Source organism: Triturus cristatus, chromosome 9, assembly GCF_964204655.1.
Source record: "Triturus cristatus chromosome 9, aTriCri1.1, whole genome shotgun sequence".
NCBI classification, from domain to species: Eukaryota; Metazoa; Chordata; class Amphibia; order Caudata; family Salamandridae; genus Triturus; species Triturus cristatus.
The window spans coordinates 839,051,374-839,078,307 of NC_140592.1; the positions used below are offsets into that span (position 1 = coordinate 839,051,374).

Sequence of the window (26,934 nt, forward strand, 5' to 3'; positions counted from 1 at the left end):
GTTTTTGATCTTGAGGTGGAAATAGGTTCCAAACTTGTCGCAGAGGTCTTCGGATGGGGTGATGTCTGTGGCTTCGCTGCGCGGGTTGGTGAATTCTTGAATGACACTGAAAAGTTCCTTGGAGTTGGTGGAGTTCTCCAGGATTTTGTTGTGGATGAAGTTCCTCTTGGTGGCTCTGATCTGGTTGTGGTAGTCCGTGATGGCGTACTTGTAGGTGGTGTGGTTTTCGGCTGTCTTGTTGTTTCTCCAGGTCTTCTCCAAGCGTCTGCAGGTGCGTCTGGCTTCTTGGAGAGCGGTAGTTAACCAGGCGGCTTTCCTGGGGCGTTGTCTGTCGGGGTTGCGTAGCGGGGCAAGCTCGTCTGCGCAGTCGGATATCCAGGTGTGGAGTTCTCTGGCTGTGTCATTTGCGTCGGGTGCCCAGGTGTGGTTTTCTCGGGTGAGGGTAGAGTTAAGTGGCTCGTCGGTAACCTTGCTCCAGTTCCTTCGTGGTGGGCATGGGGCTAGTTTGGGTGTCTTGGGTTTGTTGATGGCGAAGAGTACGCAGTGGTGGTCGGTCCATGGCAGGTGATTTGTGTGGCTGAATTGGATGCTGTTTCCTGTTTTGAAGATGGGGTCGAGGGTGTGTCCTGATCTGTGGGTCGGTGTGTTGACGAGTTGTTTAAGTCCGGTGCTGGCGAGGTAGTCACGAAGGATAGTGGAGTTGGGGGTCGCTGGGGTTGTTGAGGTGGAAGTTCAGGTCCCCAATGAGTATGTAGTTTGTTGAGGCGATGGCGTGGTGTGCGATGAAGTCGGTGATGGTGGTGGCGAAGGGTGTTTGGGTGCCGGGGGGTCTGTAGATAAGGGTTCCTTGGAGTGTGGCTTTAGGGGTGCTCTGGCTTTGGAAGTGCAGGTGTTCGGCGGAGGGGAAGGTTTAGCTGGAGGTACTGAGGCGGATGGTGCTTTTGTGGGAGATGGCAAGGCCCCCTCCTAGGTGGTTGGGGCGGTCTTTCCTCTGGATCTTGTAACCATCTGGGATGGCAGTGCTGATGTCAGAGGCAGAGGATGCATTGGTCCAGGTCTCTGTGAAGAAGGCAATTACGGACAATAAAGAGTCGAGTAGGTTCCAGATTTCCATGGCTTTTTTGTGTACGGAGCATACGTTGAGGAAGATGTATTTTAGGGTGTCGCCAGTGCTGGCATCTGCGGTGTTGGAGGCCGGGGTGGCGGTGAGGGTCTGGCGGCAGTGGAGGCAGGAGAACTGGCAGTGGGTCGTGTTCCGCGAGGCCTGTTGGCATTCTCTAAGTCTTCCAGGGTTGAGGGCGAGGAGGATGGTGGTGGTATTGTAGCGATGGGTTGAGGGAGGTACAGGGTTCCTGGCGCTGGCCGCGGTCGGGTCACGGATGGGCGCAGACGGGCTTGCCTTCGGCGCGCCTGCTGCGTTCATCTACTGCGTGACCGCACAGGGAGGGTGGGAGGGAGGAGAGGCTGGGAGGCGGGAGCGGGGAAATTCTGGGGGGGAGAAACCGCAGGGGCAGCAGCGGCGAAAGGAACAGGCAGACACGAGAAAATAAAAACAGTGGTGGAAGTAGAGCAAGACACAGATGGGCACAATAACAGTGGCTCAACAGGGAAAAATTAAGAAATAAAATGGCTGAGAAAGGTTACTGTGGTTGCAGGCAGTCTGGTCCCAGTTGGAGTGTGCAGCACGCGCAGTAGCGGACAGCAGCCTCGAACCTCCCAAGGAGGAGGTGGGGGTCTGGAGGCAAGAGACGGCACAGCAGAGCTGCTGGGAGAGAGTGGACCTAGACCAAGGGTCGGAGGTCTTACTCGCGCTCCCCGCAGCGGCTGCCATTAAGTAGGGGAGGTAGGAGGGAGGAGAGGCTGGCAGGCAGTAACGGGGGAATTCCGGGGGGAGTTCGAGGGGGAATTTCCAGGGGGGAGAGGCCGCAGTGGTAGCAGCGGCGAAAGGAACAGGCAGGCAAGAGAAAATAAAAACAGTGGTGGAATTAGAGCAAGACACAGATGGGCACAATAACAATGGCACAACAGAGAAAAATTAAGAAAAATAAACGGCTTGGGAAAGGTTACGGTAGTTGCAGGCAGTCTGGTCCCAGTTGGAGCGGGTCGCAGGCACAGGAGCGGACAGCAGCCTCAAACCTCCCAAGGAGGTGGTCGGGTCTTGAGGCAAGAGACGGCACAGCGAGCTGCGGGGACCTAGACCGAGGGTCGGAGTTCGTACCACAGGCTGAAAGTGACTGACACGTTCCCTACATGAGCTCTGGCTAGTGCTAACCATAGACCATCTCTAAAATGAAATTATAGGAGAGCATGCCATACTTACAGGGGCAAGAACTTTTACTTCTGGTGATAATGCTTTGCAACTCTTCTCCTTGACCCTCTCTGGCACTAACTTAATAAAACAGTGTCATAAGGGATTCATGATGAGCAATGAGTGAGAAGTATCCAGTAGAAATATACATGCATATAGTTATAAATATATCCGCTTGAAGTTATTTACATTTTTAATTTAGTAACAAGACTCAGCTTAAAACATTAAAAACATGGGAGCTTAGACAGATATGCATGAAGAGACTTACTTCTGTGACATTAATGGATAGATGGAGACTTGTGATAGTTTGAGCGTGTTCAGGAATACCAAAAGAAATTTGCACTGGTTCAACCATCTGCTTCTGACAATCTACATTTATTCTGCAAACAAATAATTAATTTAGTCTCAAAATTGACTGGAAGCATTAAGAAACGGTGTCCATTCCAATCAAATGCATGTGCTTAAAAAAGTACTAAATGTTTAAACAACTGTCTTCCTATATGAAACTAAATACGAAGGTTTACCTACACAAACTAACATCGGACAGTAGAATCAGAATTACAAAATTCTGAGAAAGTTACATCTGTGTACTTGACTGTTACTTAGCTTCTCACGTTACTCTGTTTTTACATAACTGGTAAGATGATTAAGTTACTTACCTTTGGTAATCCTTTTTTCTGGTAGATACACTGTCTAATCACAGGTTCATCGTGCTGTCAATCTTCCCAGGTACCTGACTACATCCAGGCACTCTTTGCAATATATCATATGTGCTGGTAGGTGTTGCCATCCGCCTTTGCTGCAACCCGATCTCAACTCCAGACAGGATATCACAGAGTTGCATACAGGCACCAACCTTGCATGTGGACAGCAGTTTATTTACCATATCTCTCCATGCCCTCAGAAATGCAGTGCAGCTGCCAGACCCAAATGAACGGGAAGTGTGTTAATTGGAACCTTATTAATTCCTTAAAGTTCACTCCACAGAAAGGAAAGAAGTGATCAGAAAGAACATTATTGAACATAGGTTATCCAGCTGAAGGATGTTTTTAAAAGCAGAATACTCACATTGTGGAGTGATAGCAAAATCCATACCCTATCAAAGAAGGGGTGTCTGAGAAGCGGACATATGCAAGGACATCCAGCAGGACCAAATGGGCAAAATGACTATCGCTGCAGTAGTGCCTGGTGAAAAGTATGGACAGATGACCATGTGGGTGTCTGGCAGATATTGAAAGCCATAAAACCCTAAGCTAGGGCTGAATTGTTGGTTTTGCCTGGCGGAATGAGCTGTAGGGGTGTCGGAAGATCCTTGCTGGCCAAGCCATAATGCTGAGGATAGAAGACTCATCATTGATCATGTTTGCTTCTTGACTGCCATTTGTTTACCTCTGTAAACCCAATAAACTAATGTGGTACTCATTAGTTCCATCAATTTAGAAACTAAAGGCATGCTGTGGGCTCAACCAATGTAGCCTCTCCTCCTCTTTGGAAGGTGTTGTGTAGAAAAAAATGCTGGAAGCATTATGGACGTCCCCACATGGAAAGGTAACACCACCGTTGGGAGAAAGAATACAATGGTCCTCATTACCAGCTTGGAAGGGAAAAAAGAAATATATGGAGGCTGAAATGAAAAGGCATTTAGCTCGCTAACACATAGAAAGTGACTGCAACCAAAAATACCACACCAACGCCCCACAGTACAGCTGTTTTTCAGGAAATGCATCACAATGGGAAATCCGAATAAAGAGGGCAGACGATACTGTATTATTTGCTAGAACTTTGGAGGGCCTCCAGAGACTCTTGAACTCTCTTACAGAGTTCATTATGTTGCTTGATATGGAAATTAACTACTCCAAATCCCACACTATGATGATTGGTCAATTGAATAAGCGTCATAAGAACATCCTTGGGGCGACCAGGAGCTAACCAGAGTGGTAACCTTCCCATATCTAGGGGCCATTATCGATGAGAGGGGTACATGGGTGCCCAGATCAAGCGAAATTTGATGGCTAGATCAGTGGCCTCTGTATTTGACTTTGCGAGCAGGCTGGTGCGAGACAGAATAAGGCTCCGTTGAAAACTTATCAATCCAAATGCCTATCAACTGCTAGATATGGTAGTGATATATGGGACTATAAGGATTGTGGTGAGATACAGTTAGTGGAAAATAATTTTATTAGGAGGCTGCTGTCTATTCCACAATCAGTATCCGAATTTATTATGCATGAAGAAGTGGGTCTGGATTTTCTATTGAATATGTTAGCCCTTTTCCCTATAGTGAGGTGGTTCAAAATCTGGGCAGGTTCTGACTTAGGAGCTGAACCAGAGGATTATAAAAGATTTCCTTGCCTTGGATAAAGACTCCACCATACCGTGGTTACCCACATCAAATACTCCTTGGAAACGGGTTGTGCTGCCCTTTTTGGTGCTCCTGAACAAATCATGAAAAAAGACCCTGTCCTGGACTAAAAACCATTTTATGGCAAGAGCTAACCTTGAAAGGGAAGAATGGTAATTAATTTTCATTTATTGTGAGGTCGAATATTCCTTTGAAAACAGCCCCAAGTATGGAACCCTATTTGCGGTTGGTGTCCTCACCCCATCATCGTTTTCTATTAACACGATTTAGATGAAATCTCTTGCATTGGCTCTTAGCTGAATCCGGGCCACCATAAAGTGGAAAGTATAGGACTGTGCTTGAGTGATACTTTCGCAACACAAGACACCATCTGTTTCCTCTTTTTTGTGATCACTACGGTACTCTAAGGCAGCACTATGTCCTACCATTAGTCCGAGTTAAAGGGTTTTTTCTGGTCAACCCCGCTCTGATGTACTTACAGATGCTGCAGTCTCCTGTAGTTAATTTTTCTATTTGGCCTGGTTTTTGTCAGGTGTGTTGAGCTGATATAAAAATACTCGCCCTTTAAAAGGCTGAGACACCCTGGCTGGTTTTACTCGGTAATTGGTGATTAAGCTAGGGGAAATATTAGTTTATTAACTTTCTATGTGCCATAGTAATGGGTTTCTTTAAGGGCAATAATAATTTAGTACAATAAAAGTTACCATAATGTTGACTTGGAGGAGTTCCCGGGGATATTGGTACCATGTTTAGGATCATTTTCAATGTTTTTAGAATGTTTTTAAGATCTATGTTTACATGGTTTTTATGATTTTATTGTAGAGTGTCGGACTGTGCCCCGTCCCTCTCGGGGCTCACCTGGTGACTCCCCTGATCCTTCCGCTCTCTCTCCATTCCAGCCACCAGACGGCCGCGACTACCTCGGGAGGAACGATGAAGTAGGTGAGGATTGGCACTTTTCTCCCGCCCCTTCCTTCAAGGGTGCGGAGTTTCACATCCCGGAGCCCAACAAGAAGAGCCCGCCCGATGATGAAAGCTGAACCGGGAAGAAGAAAGAAGAAGACGAGTTCCAGTACGCGAGGACGCCGGGAATCGAGAGAAGAGCCGTTCGAGACGCTGAGACCGTGAGGAAGGAGCGGAGAGACCCCCAGGAGGACGCAGCGCCCAGCCACGGCCCCGGAGGGTTGTGGCTTGAACAGGTGCGTGCCCGAGTACACGGGATTGGGAGTGGGGTGGGGGCATGGAAAACGACAGGCTAAGCAGGGACGGGCTCACGCGCCCTACCGGTAAAACCCGAAGGTTTCTATGAGCTAGTCCGGATCTGTCCCCCGCCTTTTTCTTTGGTGATGGTGATCTTCCTCCAAAATCCCTCTAAAGCACTCACTAGCCGCCTATGTGAAATCCAACACGGGTGTTCCCCACTTGCTCACCTGCTGTGGTACCCAGAGCACTGACCAGTGCCTTTGTTGTGTTTTTTCTTTTCTCGGTTTGCCTCAACATCTACGGAAAAAGAGGGAATCCGGCCCAACAGTGACAAGAGAAGGGAGAAGGATCCTTTCTTCGAGGGAGAACGGCGTCAGACTGACTTCCACACTGTTCCTTTTTGATTTCGCTTTGTGACCATCCTTAATAATATACGAGGACCCAAAACCCTTTATAAAGAACTCTGTGGGCTATGGAGAGACAAATTAACATTGCCCAAGCAGATCGGGACCTGTTTAAAGACCTGATCAAGGGACAAATGGATGCCCTTCTGCGTGTAGGGGAGGAGGCAGTGCAGGGAGGCGGAACCACAAGAGGGAGTAAGATCCTCTCCTCCGCACCCACGGTCTCCCTTCAGAAGTACGTCCCTGGGGAAGATCCCGATGCCTTCCTTTTAAATTTTGAGCGGGCCGCTAGGGCCTCTGGTTGGCCTGTAGCAAAATGGCCCTTCTTTTTAGCCCCGTTGTTGTCTAGCGAGGTACAGGCAGCCTACCAGGTTGCCAACGCGGGAGGTGTCACTCCCTATGAAGCCATTATTCTAGATCACCTCGGTATGGACTCGGAAACTTATAGGATGAGGTTCGGGAAAGAGAGGGGGGCACCAGGAGATAACCCCAAAACTCTATATTTCAAACTCAAAATGGCGGCGGATAAGTGGTTGAAACCCACGAAACGCAGCAAAGAAGAAATCATGAATTCCATTTACCTGGAACAGTTCGTGGAGGCATTACCCTATCCCACGCAGAGGTGGTTGAAGCAACATTCTAACCTGACGCCTGAACAAGCGGTGGATATGGCTGCCTCGTACTCCAGGGCCCAACCCCGAATACCCCACGTGGAAGCGGAAAAAAAACTCCCGATCGCATTCCGTCCTGGGGAAACCCCTGCGACCCATCCGGGATGTAGATAGAATACCGCCACCTCGAGGGGACGCCCCTCCCAACCGGGGACCGCAATGTTTTGACTGTGGGGGTTGGGGCCACATTGCCAGGACATGTCCCAAGAAACATACCGACGAACCCATGGATGTCAGCTGTATACCCCGCAGCCTCTTCTACACGGAAGAAGTAGGCTCCTGTTTCTATGTGAGTGTTAAGGTAAACGGGATTCCCATAGAAGCCCTTTTGGATACGGGTTGTAGACAATCTGTAATCCATGCCAGTCTGGTAAAAAAGGAACAATTCACTCCGGGGGGAAAGGCACATATTCGGTGTGTTCACGGAGCTGTAAAGGAATACCCCATAGCCACCGTACCCCTAACCTATCACAAAACCTCTCCCACCAGTATCACAGTCGGGGTCTTACCCACCCTCCCCAAACAACTGATCCTAAGCATTGACAACCCGGGCTTCAAGTCCCTTATACAGGAGCAAACGGAGACAGCCCGTCCCATCCTAAAGAAAACAGGGGGTCAGAAGGCTTTGCTTACCCAGGAGCCCTGGCAGCAAGACAACATTTTCCAGTGGCCCCAGACTAGTGATCCCTCACTCGCCACCGCTTGGCAACAAGCCCGAACCACAGCTGAGAATGCCTCACCCCTCTACCCCTTATTTAGGATAACCAAGGGGTTGTTATATAGGATTGCTAAGGACGGCGAGACACCTCAACTACTTGTTCCCCAGCCCTTTAGAGAACAGGTCATGTTTTATGCCCATTCCCATTTGTTAGCAGGACATTTAGGTCCGGATAAGGTGACCCACAACCTCTGTATTTCTACTGGCCAGGCATATATGCCCACATAAAGAAATATTGTCAGGAGTGCCCCATATGTCATACTAAGAAGCCCTACCGTCAAAGGGCTGTTCCCCTACAGCCTCTACCAATTATAGGGAAACCTTTTGAACATGTTGGCATGGACCTTGTAGGACCATTACCCAAGACCACAAAAGGATACCAATATGTTTTGGTGTTGGTGGATTATTGTACGCGGTTCCCGGAGGCCTTTCCGCTCCGAGCACCCACCACCGCGGCTATCGCCGATCGACTCCTGGAGTATTTCTCCCGTGTGGGGTTTCCCCGTGAAATTTTAACAGACCAGGGAACCCCCTTCGTCTCTAGATTGATGAAACAAGTTTGTACCCTCTTGAAGATCAAACTGATAAAAACCTCAGCCTATCACCCTCATACTGACGGTTTAGTGGAACGGTACAACAGGACCCTGAAGTTAACCCTTAAAAAGATGTTGGCCCTAGAAGGAAGGCAGTGGGATCACCTCTTCCCGCTTGCCCTGTTTGTCATACGAGGACAGGTCCAGACAAGTTTGGGCTGTTCGTCATTTGAAATGTTATACGGACGACAACCCCGGACCTTATTAGAGATGACTAGGAAGCATGGGAGGAGGAACCCAATGAGGCCCTTGACCTACTGGAATATAGCCGACAGTTAAAGTCTCATCTGGCCAAATTGCATGACCTAGCCCACGCCAATCTTGAAAAAAAACAAGAGAAACCAGTACGATAAGGGAAAGAAATGGCGTTCTCTTCAGGTGGGGGACTGGGCCCTGGTCTGTTTGCCAAGCTCCCTGGCCACCGTAAAGAGCGAATGGAAGGGGCCATATAAAGTGATAACGGTCTTTGGAAAACCACCTATAGATTAGCAATCGGGCCAAATCACACCCAAACATATCAAATCAATCTCCTGAAGAAATGGCTAGGACCCCTCCCTTCCACCCACAATAACCATCTTGTCCAGGTCCCTGGTTCCACTGAAAGCACCTTGGAACAACTAGTTGTAAACGAGCTCCTGAGCCCCTGTCAACAAACGTCCCTATTAAACAGGTTAATACCATTTGCTCACTTGTTCTCCGATCAGCCCGGAAAAACCACCTTAGACGAACACAACATACATACCATCCCGGGTAAAGTGGTTCGCCTGCGCCCCTATAGAATACCCGCTAATCGTAGAGCAGCCGTGACCCAAGAAATCCAGAGTATGTTAAGCATGGGAGTTATTGAACCCTCCCATAGTGACTGGTCGTCCCCCATTATCCTTGTTCCTAAACCGGATGGCAGTATCCGATTTTGCATTGACTTTAGACGGGTGAACGCCATCTCCACTCTAGATGCCTATCCCCTGCCTAGAGTCGACTAACTCATAGAGCGGTTAGGTGATGCCCAATACATTACCACTCTAGATTTCACAAAAGGGTATTGGCAGGTGCCTTTGTGTAAAGTGGACCAGAAGAAAACAGCCTTCATAACACCAGACGGCCTCTTTCACTTCACTGTCCTGCCCTTTGGGTTACACGGTGCCCCGGCCACCTTCCAACGGCTTATGAACCACGTCCTGCAACCCCATCAGGGATACTCATCCGCCTATCTAGACGATATAGTCATTTACAGTACACATTGGGATCAACACCTAGAACACATCCAGCTGATATTGGGGGCCTTAGGACAGGCAGGACTACACATAAATGCTAAGAAATCAAAGGTCGGGTTCCATAAGGTCAAATACTTAGGGTATCTCCTAGGTGATGGTTGCATAGAACCACAAAAGGAAAAAGTGAGGGCCATTATGGACGCCCCCTTCCCACCACAAAGAAGGGTGTACGAGCCTTTTTAGGTCTACTGGGCTACTATCGGCGCTTCATCCCCCATTACTCTACCCTCTCTGCTCCGCTTACGGACTTTCTAAAAAAGGAAGCTAAGACTTGCGATCTGTTATCTCCTTCCCCCACTGTTCAACGTGCCTTTTGCAATCTAAAAACCGCCATCATACAGGGTCCTGTGCTTCTTTCTCCTGACTTTTCCCGACCCTTCATCCTACAGACTGACGCTTCAGAGGTAGGGATAGGAGCTGTTCTCTCCCAGGAAACGAAGGAAGGGGTGGAACAGCCGATCTGGTTTATTAGCCGCAAACTGTTCCCTAGAGAAACCTTCTATCCTACCCTCGAAAAGGAATATCTGGCCATCTAGTGGGCGGTAGAAAAACTGCGATACTACCTGGAGGGTGGCAGGTTCACCCTGTTTACGGATCACGCACCCCTGGTCTGGTTGGCTCGGAACAAGGGAAACAACCCTAGGGTGATGCGATGGTTCCTCTCCTTACAACCCTTTGCCTTTGATGTCCGGCACAGGAAAGGGGTCTTGAACGCCAACGCCGATTTTCTATCCCGCTTCCCTGTCCTCCCCGAATGGGACGACTCTGGGGGTGGGGTGTGTCGGACTGTGCCCCGTCCCTCTCAGGCCTCAACTGGTGACTTCCCTGATCCTTCCGCTTTCTCTCCATTCCAGCCCCCTGACGGCCGCGACTACCTCGGGAGGAACGAGGAAGTAGGTGAGGATTGGCACTTTTCTCCTGCCCCTTCCTTCAAGGGGGCAGAGTTTCACATCCCGGAGCCCAACAAGAAGAGCCCGCCCGATGACGAAAGCGGAACCAGGAAGAAGAAGACGAGTTCCAGTACGCGAGGACGCCGGGGATCGAGAGAAGAGCCGTTCGAGACGCTGAGACCGTGAGGAAGGAGCAGAGAGACCCCCAGGAGGACGCAGTGCCCAGCCACGGCCCCGGAGGGTCGTGGCTTGAAAAGGTGCGTGCCCAAGTACGCGGGATTGGGAGTGGGGTGGGGGCACGGCAAACGACAGGCTAAGCAGGGACGGGCTCACGCGCCCTACCGGTAAAACCCGAGGGTTCCTACGAGCTAGTCCGGATCTGTCCCCCGCCTTTTTCTTTGGTGATGGTGATCTTCCTCCAAAATCCCTCTAAAGCACTCACTAGCCGCCTATGTGAAATCCAACACGGGTGTTCCCCACTTGCTCACCTGCTGTGGTACCCCGAGCACTGACTAGTTCCTTTGTTGTGTTTTTTCTTTTCTCGGTTTGCCTCAACATCTACGGAAAAAGAGGGAATCCGGCCCAACAGTGACAAGAGAAGGGAGAAGGATCCTTTCTTCGAGGGAGTACGGCGTCAGACTGACTTCCACACTGTTCCTTTTTGATTTCGCTTTGTGACCATCCTTAATAAAATACGGGGACCCAAAACCCATTATAAAGAACTCTGTGGTCCGCCTATCTCTACATCCCTACATAGAGACTGTGTTTTTTGTGGGAAATTGAGGAATTGTATTTGTTTTTATTTATTGCATTTTATGGAAGTAATGCTTGATTGGATAGTAAGCTTTTTTAGGGATTATTGTTTAATCCGAAGAAAGTCTTTTTAAAGTAAAAAATAAAGAGGGTTAATCTGGCAAATAAAGGAAGGCAGAAAGGGACACAAATAACCTTTACCCATGCCTCCTGCAAAACCTTGTCTTTGGGCCAGCAATACAAACGGAACATTAGTTAGACAGTTTCACCTGTAGGAGGCCGACTTGCTTCTCTTCACATCACATGACAAATTTAGAGGAAATGGCTGATTACACAGACAGACTGAAGGTGCAGCGATAAGCTAGAATTCGAACTACCACTTGCGACAGAATATCAAAACCTCTCAGTTGTTTCTGCTCAATCTCCATGCCTTGAGGTATAGATTGAGCATGTTCTGGTGAAACAACCTGTCTTGTAGTTAGGAAAGTAGGTACTCCCAGTGAGACAAAGTGGGGGACATATACTCAAGATAATGGATTTACAGGCAGATTTTGGGGCTAACAGAATGTGCTAAATTCAGCAAAGTCTGTTCTTTTTCAGGACCTGTGGACCAACAGCAGATGTAGGAATGCGTACTAGAGACCAGAGTCCCACTAAAGGTGGAATGCATCTCCTAAAAACGCTAGACTGTACAATGTCCGTAACTTTGTATTACCAGTAGCAAAAATGTCTGATGAGAGACCATCCTAACTAGCAAAGATCCCCATAGTCAGTCAGTCAGTCAGCTACAGGTGCAGATGCTGCGCACCCAAGATGACACCAGCTGAGTTCTTTCACCCTGACGCGGAGGGTGCTTGGCAGCTGGTTGACCATAATGAAAATCCCATGAAGTACAAGCCATTGGCAAAGATTCAAAACCTCCAACCAGACAGCTTGAGGCCCAACACCAGCCTGCATTCTGCAGAAAAACCTGGAGATGGTGTTATCTGTAATCACTTGGGTAATATTGCCCTAGACAAAGGGCAATTAATCGTACGGGGGAAATGAGATGACTAGCAGATCCAAAAGGTTTATATGATGGAGCTTCTCTGTCCGAGATGAGAGACTCAGTCTTCAACTTGTCAAGTTGACCTTTCTGAAGAAGAGAAAAATAGTCTCACAATTGTGAGCTTCGGATGGGGCAAGTAGAACAGTCTGCTGTATGTCTGATTGACATCTGACAACCACCCCAATGAAGTCCTGAGTTGCACCAATGGAGATGAGGATATGTTCCACACTAAATCCCTAGTGCTGACCCCATGGAAGTCTCAGAGTCCATTAGAAGGCCAGCACAGAGGCCTAAAGGCATGAAGCATCAGTAGGATGCACATTTTCAGGAGACAGAGAAGCCTCGATCAAAGAGGCCGGAACAAATGCTTTCACTTGAAACTGTAGTATTATAGCTTGAATATCCTGCACTCATTGCAGGGGTGTAAAGTTCTTCAAAGTCACAGCGCCCCGATAGATCCCTAGGAAAGGGCATTCTCTACTCAGGCCGAAGGTGGGATTTTGGCTAATTGCTGAAAACAAGTCCACTGTGGATAACAATGAAACCATCATCTGCAGGTGGTCTGAAACAAGCTGTGGCAAGCCTACCTTCAACAGCCAAATCGTTGGGAGTACAAGAATAAGTGTATCCCCTATCTGTGAAGATGAGCTTTATTCACCGACTTAAGCTTCATTCACACCTGAGAGGTCAATCTAAGGCTACAGGGCAGGACCAAGAACTGAAAGGGTTCTGAGCCCACCACAAGGTAGAGATACTTTATTTGGGACTGCAGTACCTGTACATGAAAGTAGACTGTAGGTACAAAGACTCCAACATGTTCTAGTGGTCCTAGACCAACAGAACTTGGGCAAGAATCATCCTTTTCAATACCAACACTTTGTTAACGAAGACAGAATCCTGAGGTTCAAATTGGCTTTGGACCTCTACCTTTCTTGGGGTAGCATCCCATTCCTCTCTCCAATTTGGGGACCACTGCAATCACACCCTTGGGGAGTGACATAAGCAATTCACTCAAGAGAATATTGGCATGATGCACAGACATTTGTTGAAAAACTGGAGGAATGTAGAAATGGGTGTTCAGGAAGGAAAACTGAACAATCTGAAACACCCCTTGGACAGATTAACAGGGCAGGCAATGCTGAATCCTGCTACCTATTGACCCTAAATTGCCCACTCAAGAGGACACTACAGAGGTTTGGTGGTAGTGAAAGAGGAAGACTGATGTTACTACTGCTCTCATCCCCTGGGATGGCCCCTGCCCCTAGAGCCTCAAAAAGTGTGCTGTTGAACGTGTTGAGAAGGCTGCTTCTGGTGATAGGCAATGCCCCTCGAGTAGCCCCTAAATTTCTAGTACTGCTGGTGGATGTGATGGGCAGGAAAAGGTAACCCTAGTGAGAGAGATGCATGTCTGCTTTCCCTACACCATTCAAGAGCTGCATCAACTTTCTTACAAAAAAGTCTGGTTCCATCAGAAATCATGTCCATGAGAGAAGTCTGGACATCCCCAGAAAATCTAGAGGACCGCATTTAAGCATGGCATATGGTCACAACTTGGCTGCCAATGGCACAAGCAAAACAAAATCAGGGGTGTCCACACCAAAAACAAAATGTATATAGCAACCTCCTGACCATCCTCAAGTGATTGGGAAAGCACCGCTTTATAAGTCTAGCAATACAGGTAAAACTGTGAGTGCCATGACCCAAATAGCTAAGGGTACAGCAGTTGGAAAACAAACGGGATTCAAGGAACAAAATGGCAAGACTGGCTGATGAGAAAACTCTTTTGTCCATTACAGTAGGAACGGAGTCTGAATAAACCTTGCCATTGAAGGACGAAATTACTGATCTCTCTAGCTAAAGATGCAGAGTCAGAAATTTCTATCACCTTCCACTAACCAGTGTCACCTCGCAACAGATCCACTCACGGATTAGGCCAAAAACACAAGTTACTTACCTTCATTAACGATATATCTGTAAGAAACATTAGTTAGTTATAGATTCCTTACCTTAGAATTATCCTCAGGCGTCAGACTGGATCCGGATTTTTTTTTCGTCACCTGTACCTCTGCGCGTCGGAAGGTGGCGTCGGTCGGCTACACGTCGGTCGTCGGCGTTGTGGTCGCTGGGATGACGGTGCGGAAGCTACTTAGACGCCACCCTCGCGCGCTGACATCCATTCTGTACACAACTTTACGCGCCAGAAAGGCAGAGCCATGCAAGACACTGACCAATGATGCACAAAACTAGAAATCAGTTTGCAGAACAGGAAGGATGGGTGGGGCAGTAAGGAATCTATAACCAACTAATGTTTCTTACAGATATATCGTTACTGAAGGTAAGTAACTTGTGCATCTGAAAGAAAGTCGTCAGCTATAGATTACTTACCTTAGAATAGATACCCCGGCAATACCAACCCCGGTGGAGGGTCTGCGAACCAAGATCACACCAGAAAATCCTGGAGAACAGAACGGCCAAAGAAGCCGTCTCTCCGGACTTGGCTGTCCAGGCAGTAGTGTTTAGTGAACGTGTGCAGCGATGCCCACATGGCCGCCTGACAGATGTCATTTACAGGCACTCCTCTTCCCATGGCAGTAGTGGCTGCCATCGCCCTAGTTAAGTGAGCGCGTAGCCCAACTGGAGGCTCCTTTTCAGCCAGAGATTAACAAGCCTTAATACACAACACGACCCATCAAGAAATGGTGCTTTTGCGTACACACCGACCCTTCTTTGCACTCACGTAGCCAACAAAAATTTGATCATCCACCCGGAACTGTTTTGTGCGATCCAGATAGAAGGAGAGCGCACGCTTTGGGTCCAGACGGTGGAGCCTCTCTTCTTCCTTTGAAGGATGCGGAGGCAGAAAGAAGGTGGGCAAAGTAATCGTTTGCCCAATATGGAAGGCAGTGACAACCTTAGGAAGAAAGGATGGACAGGTCCTGGGAAGCACCTTGTCCAGATGAACCGACAGGAAAGGAGGTTTTAAAGAAAGAGCCTGGAGCTCACTCACTCTTCTAGCAGAAGTGATGGCTACCAGGAAAGCAGTTTTAAGAGTGAGAAGGCGTAAAGTACAGTTATGCAGTGGCTCAAAGGGAGCACACATGAGATAGGTTAGCACAAGGTTCAAGTCCCACTGAGGCATAACGAAGGGGATTGGAGGAAAAAGATGCGTTAAGCCTTTTAGGAAACGGTTTAGTACCGGGTTCTGGAAAAGAGAAGGCTGATCTGGCAACCGAAGGAAAGCATAGATGGCAGAAAGGTAGCCCTTGATAGTGCCCAGAGCCCTGCTGGGCAAAGGAGAGAAGAAACAAGAGTACTTCAGAAAGAGGAACAGAAAAGGGATACACAGCCTTTGCTGTGCACCATGCCACAAATGTGTTGCACCTACAGGCGTATACCATATTAGTGGAGGGACGCCTGGTTGCCAAGATTACATCACAGACTTCAGGAGGCAGGTCGAAAGACTTCAACTGCTGCCGCTCAATCTCAACGCAAGGAGGTGGAGACGACCGGTTCGGGTGGAGGACTGTCCCCTGCTGCTGCGACAGAAGATCCTCACGAAGAGGCAGTCTGATCGGAGGATTGATGGCCATGTTGAGTAGCTCGGGATACCAGACTCTTCGTCCCCAATCCAGAGCCACAAGAATGACTTGGGCACGGTCGCGCCTGATCTTCTTCAGCACTCTGGGCAGAAGTGGTATAGGCGGAAAGGCGTACAACAGACCGCAACTCCACTCGCGACAAAGAGCGTCGCCGATCGAGTGCCACCTTGGAAATTTAAACGCGCAGAATTGCTGACACTGCACGTTCTCTTCGGTGGCAAATAGCTCTAACCAAGGGTCTCCCCACTGACGTAAGAAACCTTGCACCACCTCCGAGTGAAGACGCCATTCGTGATCCATCATGCACCTGCAGCTGAGTTTGTCCGCCCTGGCGTTCAGAGAACCGGCCAGGTGTTGAACCACCAAGGAAATGCCCTGATGTTCCAGCCATGTCCAGAGGCGGAGGGCCTCCTGACATAGAGCCCACGACCCAACCCCGCCCTGTTTGTTGCAATACCACATGACAGTGGTGTTGTCCGTGAACCCCTGCACTACTCTTCCCCGGACAGAGGGAAGGAATGTCTTCAGTGCAAGACGAATCGCCCAGAGCTCCAGAAGGTTGATGTGAAGCCCGGACTCCGCCGGAGACCAGAGACCTCTGATTTCCACCTCTCCCATGTGGCCACCACATCCTAGAAGGGATGCGTCCATCACCACAGTGTAGTCTGGTTGGGGAAGGGAGAGGGATCTGCAATTGACCCAAATCCTGGTTTGTAAGCCACCACTGTAGTTGTTGAGCAGTGTCCTCCGAGATCTGGACGCAATCGGACAGATTCTCCTGATGCTGCGCCCACTGGAACTTCAGGTCCCACTCCAGAGCCCGCATATGCCACCTGGCATTATCGACCAGCAGGATGCAGGAGGCAGGAGGCAATGAGGCCCACCAGCCTCAGGGTAATTCTGACCGAAACCCGGGATCATAGTCCGAATATCCCGGACTCGCTGTTCGGGAGGATAGAACTGAAACCACGTCGTGTCCAGAACCGCTCCGATGAAGAGGAGCCTTTGAGAGGGAATTGGGTGCGACTTCGGCACATTGATGGAGAACCCCAGCAAATGCAGGAGGTCGGCCGTAGTCTGGAGGTGACAGACGACTGCCTGGGACTACCCCGCCTTCAACAGCCAGTCGTCGAGATAGGGGAAGACTGCAACCCCTAATCTGCGCAGATGAGCTGTGACCATCACCATCACTTTCGTGCCACCCGAGGGGCACTGGTAAGGCCAAAGGGGAGCACGGTAAACTGAAAGTTCTTGTTGCCTACCGTCAACCGCAGGAAACGCCAGTGGGCCGGCAGGACGGGGATATGAAAATAAGCATCCTGCAAGTCTAACGCTACCATCCAGTCTTGCAGGTCTAGGGCCGACAATACCTGAGCAAGTGTCAGCATCTTGAATTTCTTCTTCTGGAAGAAGCGATTGAGGTCCCTGAGGTCCAAGATAGGACGCAGGCCCTTGTCTTTCTTGGGAACCATAAAGTAGTGGGAACAACAACCACAACCTACTTCTGGGACAGGAACGCGCCCGATGGCTCCCTTGGCCAAGAGAGCCGTACCTTACTGCTGGTGAAGGGCCAGATGATCCTCCGACATGTGGAGGTATCGCGGTGCATGGCTGGAGGGGTAGTCTCAAACGGGAGGGAGTAGCCCCTTCAGACTATCTGCAAAAACCACCTGTCCGAAGTGTTGGTGCGCCAGTGGGGGAGGTGATGGCGAATCCTGCCACCCACTGGCATTTGATGGGCCTGAAAGGTCGGACTAGGAGGGTTTGGAGGTTGCTACAGAGGAGGGGGTTGGTGGACTGGCCCCCGGAACCACGACGGTTGTTTCCATGTCCCCGGCCGTGCAAAGGTTGGGTAACTTGCTGCGGCCTGTGGCCCTGGGTGGGACGTAGCAGGGCATCCCTTCCGTAGCCACGAAAGGGGCGAAAAGCAGAATGCGCAGGATGGGAGGAGAAGCCCAAGGACTTGGCCATAGCCTGTGAGTCCTTGAAGTGCTCTAGGGCGTTGTCTGCTTTGTCGCCAAAAAGGCGACGGCCAAAGGGCATATCCATCAAGGTGTTCTGGACATCCCCGGAAAAGCCAGTGGACCTCATCCAGGCGTAGCGCTGAAGCGCTACCGACATTGAAATGGTCCTGCCCAGAGAGTCGGCGGTGTCCAGCCCACAACAGATCGTAAACTTTGCTGCATCTCTCCCAACGGCAACAGCCTGGGAGAACACTGCCCGGGCTTCCTCCGGACCCTGAGGCAGCACTTGCGCCACCATTCCCACACTGAGTGCGAATAACGGCCCAAGCCACATGCGGTATTTACGGACCGCAGTCCTAAGCTGGCGGAAGAGAAAATCTTCCTGTCCACGGGAGACCCCGTGTTGGGCCTGGACCACGTGCCCAAAAGGACGTCGGTGAGGGCCTCATTAAACGGCAGCAAGGGCTCCGAAGAGCTCGCTGCGGTTGAAGCACCTCAGTCAGGTTAGTCCTGACCGCCACCGAAGGAAGCTTAAGGTTGAGAGCCGCGGCCGGCCTACGCAACACCACTGCGTAGGAGGAAACAACATGCCAAGGCCGGGAGAAGTGTCAAGACCACTGGAATCACCCAGTTCCTCTCTCCAGTCCTGCTCATCATCTAACTGCTCAGTTAAAGGGTCACCTGACCCCTCCCAGTCCTCCTCACCCTCCTCTGGCTGCCAATATGGCTCAAAATGGCCAGGGTGGAACACAGGGACAAAAGTACCCATCGGTGCCGGATTCGGTGCAGGCCGTCGCCGGTCCAGCTCCGTATCCATGTCGGGATGGAGGCCAGGGTTGACACCGGCCGGGTAGGCCACCAGCGCCGAACGCGGTAATGCTGCCGTAGGAAGCGGCGCCGGTGGAGGTGTAATGAGGTCAACCGGCGCCGATCCGAATCCAGGCCTGGATCCAAGAGGGGCCTGCAGAGCCGGAGCCGCCGGCAGCAAAGACCTAGGCCCCCCCAACGGATTCCACGGGGCCCGAAGGCGCACCGGCAGGGTCGGTCTCCCCACAGATGGCATGCATCGCCTCATAGAAGGTACGAAGCAGGGCGGGAGTCTCTCCGGGTCCCGGAAAGGGAGGGAAGCTCGGAGTCGACCCTTCCGGCTCTGAGCGCGGAGCCGCGGGAGTGGCACTACCCGCGTGCCTTGTCGGATCGGTAGACCGACGAGGAGAAGTCAAAGAGTGATGAGGCTTCTTCGATTTCTTCATATGCTTTGACTTACCTGACCCAGAGTGCGAAGACTTCGATGATTTGGAACCGGGATGGTGATGGGTCCACGACCGGTCCCTCGACCTCCCTCTCGACCAGGACCTCGAACGGCACGGAGCCAACTGTTGGCGATCAAGCAGATTTCGGGACCGCTCCCGCAAAGCCTTCGGCACCATCAACTGACAGTCAGAGCACGAGGTGGGGTTGTGGTCGCGCTCCAGGCAAAAGATATAAATACAACAATATCTCAGCCGGATTTATTAAGACTGTTTATATTTGTATGTACAAGACATTACGATTAGAGAACACAAGAAGAGAGGCTTCAAATTATTCGTTCAATGCGCCGATAGGCGTCATATGTTTTTTAGAAGATCAGAATATACACATAACAGTTGTTACAGCATTGTTGGGTATAAATAGCAAGGCAACCCTAAAGAAAAGTGTACAAAGTGCTCGTGACAAGGAAGTGATGGCGCAAGTGACAACGTGAGAAAAAACCACAGCGTACGGCGCAAGAGAACATACAATATATATACAAGATTAAAAAGGTTCACACATAGATTAATTCAGATACATAATTTGTCATTTTCGTTGTGTTAAAGAACCAAAATTCAAGGTGCGCCTAAGGCGTGTAGGCTGGTGGGCAGGAGTCGACAGCGTTTCGATCCTATTCAATTAGGATCATCTTCAGGACCTAGGTGGCCTATTCGAGGAGTGCTGATGCGCGTTAAATTAAGTACTGGCGCAGAAGAAGTGAGAATGAAGGGTGAAAACAACCGCTGAATGGTCGAATTTGAATTTAGGCTGGGCGTCAAGAATAAATCAACCAGCAGAGATCGGTAAAGGGTGACAATCAAGGGAAGGCAAGAACGGTTGCAGGGCTACAACCCTGATCGGTTTGGTAAGGTTCATGACGATACCTGTTTACGAGGTCAAAGATTTGGAAACTGGAATAAATCCAAAGTTAATGGATCGCCGGGATGCCACGGTCGTGTGCAACTCACGGCTGGTGCCCCGAATAGGCCACCCAGGTCCTGAAGATGATCCTAATTGAATAGGAACGAAACGCCGTCGACCCCTGCCCACCAGCCTAAACGCCTTAGGCGCACCTTGAATTTTGGTTCTTTAACACAACGAAAATGACAAATTATGTATCTGAATTAATCTATGGCCGAACCTTTTTAATCTTGTGTATAAATTGTATGTTCTCTTGCGCCGTACGCTGTGGTGTTTTCTCACGTTGTCACTTGCGCCGTCACTTCCTTGTCACGAGCACTTTGTACACTTTTCTTTAGGGTTGCCTTGGTATTTATACCCAACAGTGCTGTAAAAACTGTTGTGTATATTCTGATCTTCTAAAAAATATATGGCGCCCATGGGCGCATTGAACGAATAATTTGAAGCCTCTCTTCTTGTGTTCTCTAATCGTAATGTCTTGTACATACAAATATAAACAATCTTAATAAATCCGGCTGAGATATTGTTGTATTTATATTGTACCTACCCAGATCTCAGTTTGGTTTATGGGTTACACTCCTGTGGTTTTTTCCCAGGCAAAGGAAGCACACGCGCGGCGGATCCGTCACCAACATCAGACGGTTAAAGGAACCGCAGGCCTTGAAACTGGGGATCCCTTGTGCATCTGTTCGGAAGCGAAGACTCGAAACAAGAAGTTGTCAATAGTCGAGAAAAACGTAGTAAAAAAACTGACTGAGGTAACACTCTTCCCGGATCTGCGCTGGCTGGCAGGGAAAAGGAAAGAACTGACGTCAGCGCGCGAGGTCGGCGTCTAAGTAGGTGCCGCGAGGTCGTCTCAGCAACCACGACGGACCCGACTGACGCCACCTTCCGACATGCAGAAGTACTGCTGACAAAAAAACTTTGCGGATCCAGTCTGACTCGTTGGGGATAATTCTAAGTTAAGGAATCTATAATAACGTATTCTTTCAGATACATTACACCTTGGCTGCCGCAACCAGATCAGCTATGGGAGGTCTCTATAGAGGAATGGCTGGCAGAGCAGCTAGTGTATGGTCCGGCACTGGATGCAGATCGTGTTGACTTCATGCGGGGTGAGCCAGCACCAAGTAGTAGCCTGTAAGTGGAAATCTGACACCAGCCCCCTAATGGATCTCTGCTGCCACAAACATATCGCAGGGATCCAGAATCACTTTATAAAGTTGCAGAATGGCCTCTTTGAAAGACACAATTTGTTGTGGAGAACACAATGGCCAGGGAACAGTGTGATTCGCTTTGCCTTCTAATTTGGAATTGAGTCCAAGTCTAAGCTAAAGTTTTTTATTTTTAAATTTCTACTTTGTGACCTCGCCTGCAAAGGAGAGCAACTGAATGAAGAGTATTTTTTGGGGGGTTGAGTTTCTTTCAGTTGCACCTATATGAAGGATGCGAGTGAGTGCAGACTCAAGACTTCTAACAGGATTGACACTGTATTCCATGTTCCATGACAGTGTTTGGCTTCTACCTCTATGATAGATGCATCACAGAGCATTTGTTGCAGAAAATTGAATCATGTTTGGTGCAGAAGCACCAATGACACACTTCAGGTTATTCCATAACCGACATCTGTTTGCAGCACATGTAACTCTGCTTGAATCCTGTTATTTTAGGGCGAAAAGTCGCTGCACAGTGCCAAAAAAAGTTGTATAAACTAAGTTTGATAAAAAAACGTACCACAAACGCTAGGAGCTAAATGCAAGATATCCACTTGCAATATAGAAAAAGAGGATATTATGACAGCGGGCAAGGGTGGTGGCTATATGGCAGCTCCATATTTTCATATTTGGAAGCAGGATGAAGTTGCAGAGGATGACAAAAGCACTTTATTCTGACATACACGAGCTATGGCAGAGTTTTTTCAAAGCCAGTTTGGCACTTAAGGAGAATCATAAGGTGTGAAATCTGCATACACAAGTATTCACCTGAAAAAGCATGTTCAAACAAGTACAAGTTACTCACCAAGGTGACTTCTAATAAAAAAAACTCCCATCTTTGTGACTCTCACAACAGCATATTCACACTGCTGAAAGTAGAATTAATGTACCTTTTTGGAGTCCAATAGGTGTCTACTACTACACAAACACTGGTACACTGTAAAACCTAGCTATGGATGGGAACATTGGTTCCCAACGCAGTTTAATTCGCATCTCTGAGAGTCCTGTAATGTATGTGTACATGTGTCTAAGCATATTGGCAGACACAATCAACATACACTACAGGTCTGAGTGTTAAGTCTAACTGAAGAGGGACAGGTGATAGGATATTAGGAAAAGGAGACAAACTGGGGACTGGGAGTAACGGAGCTTATTTGAACATGGCCTTGCTTTCATCCATACCACAAGCGGTAATGAAGACCTGGGCACTAAGCTGCCGATTACTCGTTCTGTCTATATAATAAAATTTGAGTAATCAACCCAATATGAATGCTCAGCACAAGTTGCATAGATTAAGCGAGAAAACCCGTAGAAAAATATCCTCACTCACTCAACACTTTCTGGGAGGTAGGAGAGATGTGTCCCTAATACCACGGATGTGCTTAAGGACTGAAAGCTTGCTTACATCCTGCAGACATTTTGGAAATCAGGAAGATTGTTTTTCATGTAAACAGCTTCCTGTCAAGGGAAACAATCCTCTAACACTTGAGCATTAATCGGAGAAGGACAATGTTGTTCTTGGAAGGGCCAGTGCTGATTCAGAATTTGGATCACTGTTGTAAAGCCATGATCCTATCAAGAGGAGTGCTACCTTCTAAATCCTAAATAAAACACTTTCTAGGCCTCATACACGGAATTGAGAGGGGAGCAGCATTGTTACTGGGCTTATGGATTAGGAAGTCACACGCCCAACATCACAAATGGTTTTGAAATGGTGCTAAACAGCTGCGCACTGCTACAGCTAAGTCTCTGGGCTGAGTGTGAATTGCAGCCCAGAAATAATCATGAAACATATAAGGGGTGTCTGAATGCAGACAGCATTAACTTCCTCCTCCTACATCCCTTGTAGTAAACCCCTTCAGATTCATTTACATAGGGGCAAAACAACTTGTACTCATCTAGGTTCCAATATACTGGGTTTTAATATGTCATGTCTAGTATTCGTGTCAAAAACCTCAACACTGAGTGCTTTTGTTGCGGACCAGGTTTTACTTTGGTTGGTACTATGTTGAAGTTGTGCCTTACAGGATTGATCAACTATAGGTTAACTCTGTTAATTGCTATTTTATTATTTTGTTCTTTTCAACATTGTTTCGCATTACAGTAATAAAAGACTTTCAGTTTCAACTGAACTTACCCATGGTTGGACCTATTGGTTTGTAGTTTTTTTATGCAAAAACACATTTTATGTTTTGTGTTTGGCGGCACCCCTCCTTCTCTTCTGCCTCTATTAGGTATGGCACTCTGGAGGGTGGTTTAGCCTGTCTCCAAGATGGCATTCGTATACAACCTCCCACCAGTATGGCTGCATACTAGTAATTTGGCCTAGGTGCAGGGAGGAGAGGCTTTTGATGGTCGGTGTGTGGAAATGTGGATTTTCCTGGTCAGTTATGTCCCCTATCTTGGACCCCAACGGTTCTATATGCATGTTACAAGTACATGTATGTTCCCTCCAGTTCCAGTTTCTAAGACGCAAACATATGTGTGTCTACCGTCAACATGTTCTCTGTCAGATCCGCCATCTATGGGCTGGATATTCGATTCCTAGGTATGAAAGGCCACCGACTTTACATGGCTAAGTTACTCCATTTTTACAGTTCAGGCGAGTAGGCCCGATTCTGTCCTCAAAGCCTTTCCCTGCTCCCAGCCTCTGACAGCTTCAGCTTGAGCTCGCATCTGTATCCATGAACTTTGTCCTACTCCCTGTGCAGCTAACGGTGCCTGCCTCGGCCAGTTTTCGCCTGTCTGCCAAGAAGCTGTATTTCACCTTCGAATTATCTATTTTCCCCCTCAGCCGATGCATTCCTGCCTAGTGATTTAGGTAAACATTTCCTTTAGCTCACAAGCAAAGGACTCAGCCTTTCCGTCCTCCTGCAAGTGATTCATAGCCCTGTTGCTATGGAAAGTTTTCTGCCCCTCGCATCTCATATAGACACTTAGACGCTTGTACACGCACATAGTCAGTATAGAATAGATTCTGTCCGAGAGTCTCTTCCTTGTGGATAACATAGTTCTTTAAACATAGGATGTTAGATATGATTTGGGATTAGGTTGACATAACCCCAGACTTCTCGTCTCCACATGTAGAGCTAAATGTCAAGTCCCCTTCACCCCCTAGTTACACGTCAATTACACGTCATGCTGCTGCGCGCGCATCTATGCCAAGTATTATCTTATAGATCCACCTATGTCTGATAATCCTAACCAATCATGTTTCTTTTATTCCTTATTACGCCTAGTTTCGATTATGTCACTGTCACGTCATTTTTCTTATCAAATGTTACGCCTTCTACATTCGTTTCATTGTAATGTACTTATTATAAAAATACATGTCTATCAATAAATTATTGTACTTCACTTCCTGAACCCTCGTGGTGACGGAACCTGAAGGCCGCCACTCGAGTCGGCCATTTTGAATGGAATAAAGCCCATTAGAGAACCTCTTATACCACGGATTCTGCCTCTTGTTATTTTGAGCTATTTTACTTTATTTTAAGACTCCGTACGAAATTCAGTCAGGTAATATTTATTTTATTTACCACATAATGGCGCCCGAATAGGGACACTTTCTCATCTCACGCGCCGGCGGTGCGTTGCAGGCCCGGTCTCCTGCCACAGCTGGACGGACCATAAACGCGTACCAGCAGGATTTCCTGTAAGCTCCCTCCGGTCAAGCGGGGGCGACTGAGGCTGCGATCAACCCAGACGAGGCGGTGAGAAGTGCGAAGTATCCCGACCAGAGCCTAGCTGAGAGAGCAAGATCCGAGGTATACAGAGGCCCACCAGGTTTTCCGAAATCCCGATGTGCAGAGGGTCCGATGTCCACAGTCGTCGAGTCCTGTCCATTCTCTGAGGCCTTCCGTTTCAAGGAGCTACTCGGTGAGTACCATCGCCGGGGAGGCGTGTTGACGTGCACATAGGTTGTGCCGGTCAAGACGGATTTGGGTACACAAATCCGGTCTGCACTGTTTAGCAGTGTATATGTACTGTTTAGCAGTATATCAAGTATTCCGAAGTATTCAGTTATTGTCAAGAATTCAGCGTGGTGATTAGTTAAGCAGACTGTCATCATTGTCGACCATTATTAAATGTTTAATGTTTAATGTTTAAAGTATTCAGAAAATGTCTTGCATATTGTGGTATGAATGACTGTTCATTGTTCACTGTTCATTATTGTGTTTCTCGTATTAAGTAAGTTCAAGAGTAAGTATCAGATCAGTTGTTAATATGCCGCTCTTCTCGAAGTTAAGACAGATTACCACCAGAAAAGGGGTGCTTGAAGAAGCAGTTCCTATTCCTCCTAGAGACACTCCAGGACATTTCATGTACCATAAACATGGCTTAGATGCCATATTGTTTCTTGATCTATGGGTAGATTATACCAAGGGATTACCGGAAAGTCAAAGGTGGCCCGCAACGGGAACCTGGGATGCAGAGTGCATCATGAAAGTGGAGGAAGAGTTATGGAAAAGAAAGGTCAGACAGTCACAGAAAGACGCTATCGAGTTATGGCGTAAAGAATCTCATAGACGAACAGAAAAAGCACGTAGACAAGAAGAGAGGAGTAAAGAAAGTTCAAATAAAGTTCAAGAAAATCCATTAATTGAGGAAGGGATCCGAGTGAAATCAGAACAAGTAAATAGACAAAGTAATGCTCTTATGAATGGTATGTATCCCCTTCTAGCCGAAGGACTACCTAAGGCTGCTCCAGAGATGCCAAAAGACTTGCCACCCCCATTATTTCCAATTAAGGTACATCCAAAAGGGCATCCCAGAACCGCAGAAGACGTTTTCCTTTCCTCATATCTAGATGATGCAGCCCCCGAGTATGCTAACGCCACACCACATAGACCGTCTGGCGGAGGGGTTCAACGTCAGGATCAGGTATCTGTCCCCGTGCAACAGCAAGTCCCGACGCAAGCTTCGGCAAGCACATCTGTTTCCGCATCTGTCTCCGCAGTCGACTCTACAGGGGTAACAACACCCATAGTTGCTGTGTCACGTTCAACGAACCCATTCACACCCGACGCCCCAGATGGGGCCACGGGAGGTGCTAGCAGTACTTTTACACCACCTAGAATAAATAAACTTGTCTTTCAAGAGTCAGCACATTCACGTACACCTAAGTTCGTAAATGAACGTGCGCTTAAGGAACTCCTTGTAAATTGTAGATATGACCCGGTGGTTGGTAAAGAGGATGAAATGGTTCTGGCATCATTACGTATCAGGCGAGCCGCAGAGTATTTAGCAAGGTTACCAGGGATGATTACGCATCTGGATAACATATATCATTTTGTTCAAACAGGACGAGATCCAGGATGTATTAACAGAGCTATGGAATTCCAGAAAGTAGAGATACAGGGGGAACTGTTGCGTTTTCTCATAAACTGTGTGATCAGAAATCAAGATCGTCCGGGGGTAGACCCGAATGCAATGCTTACTCTTACACGATGGAGTCAGAATATATCAGAAGGGAGACACGATAAGCAAAATTGTATAATAGCCATGTGCCGAAAAATCCGTAAAGAAATAGAACGTATTCATGAAGAGAGATTGGGAACAGACGAGTTTGAGCAAGATGAAGTGTCCGAATCAGAGAATTCCGCAAGACAGTCAGAAACCATAGCCTATGTAGGCAGAGGAAGATCCTGTGAAAATACTAGATGTTTTTCTGATCCCATACATTCTGTATGTCCAAATAATAGCAGAACGTATCCAACGC

The 26,934-nt window shown here is 48.3% G+C and overlaps 1 protein-coding gene across 1 annotated transcript in view; it reads right to left on the reverse strand.

Moving 5' to 3' along the window:
* The window catches only part of TDRD9 (tudor domain containing 9), a 2,714,501-nt gene that overhangs the window by 1,132,727 nt on the left and 1,554,840 nt on the right, over window positions 1-26,934 (reverse strand). The window contains exon 25 of the mRNA XM_085626273.1: window positions 2,577-2,688. Coding sequence (XP_085482399.1) covers window positions 2,577-2,688 — 112 coding nt within the window. The remainder of the gene's footprint in view (window positions 1-2,576; window positions 2,689-26,934) is intronic.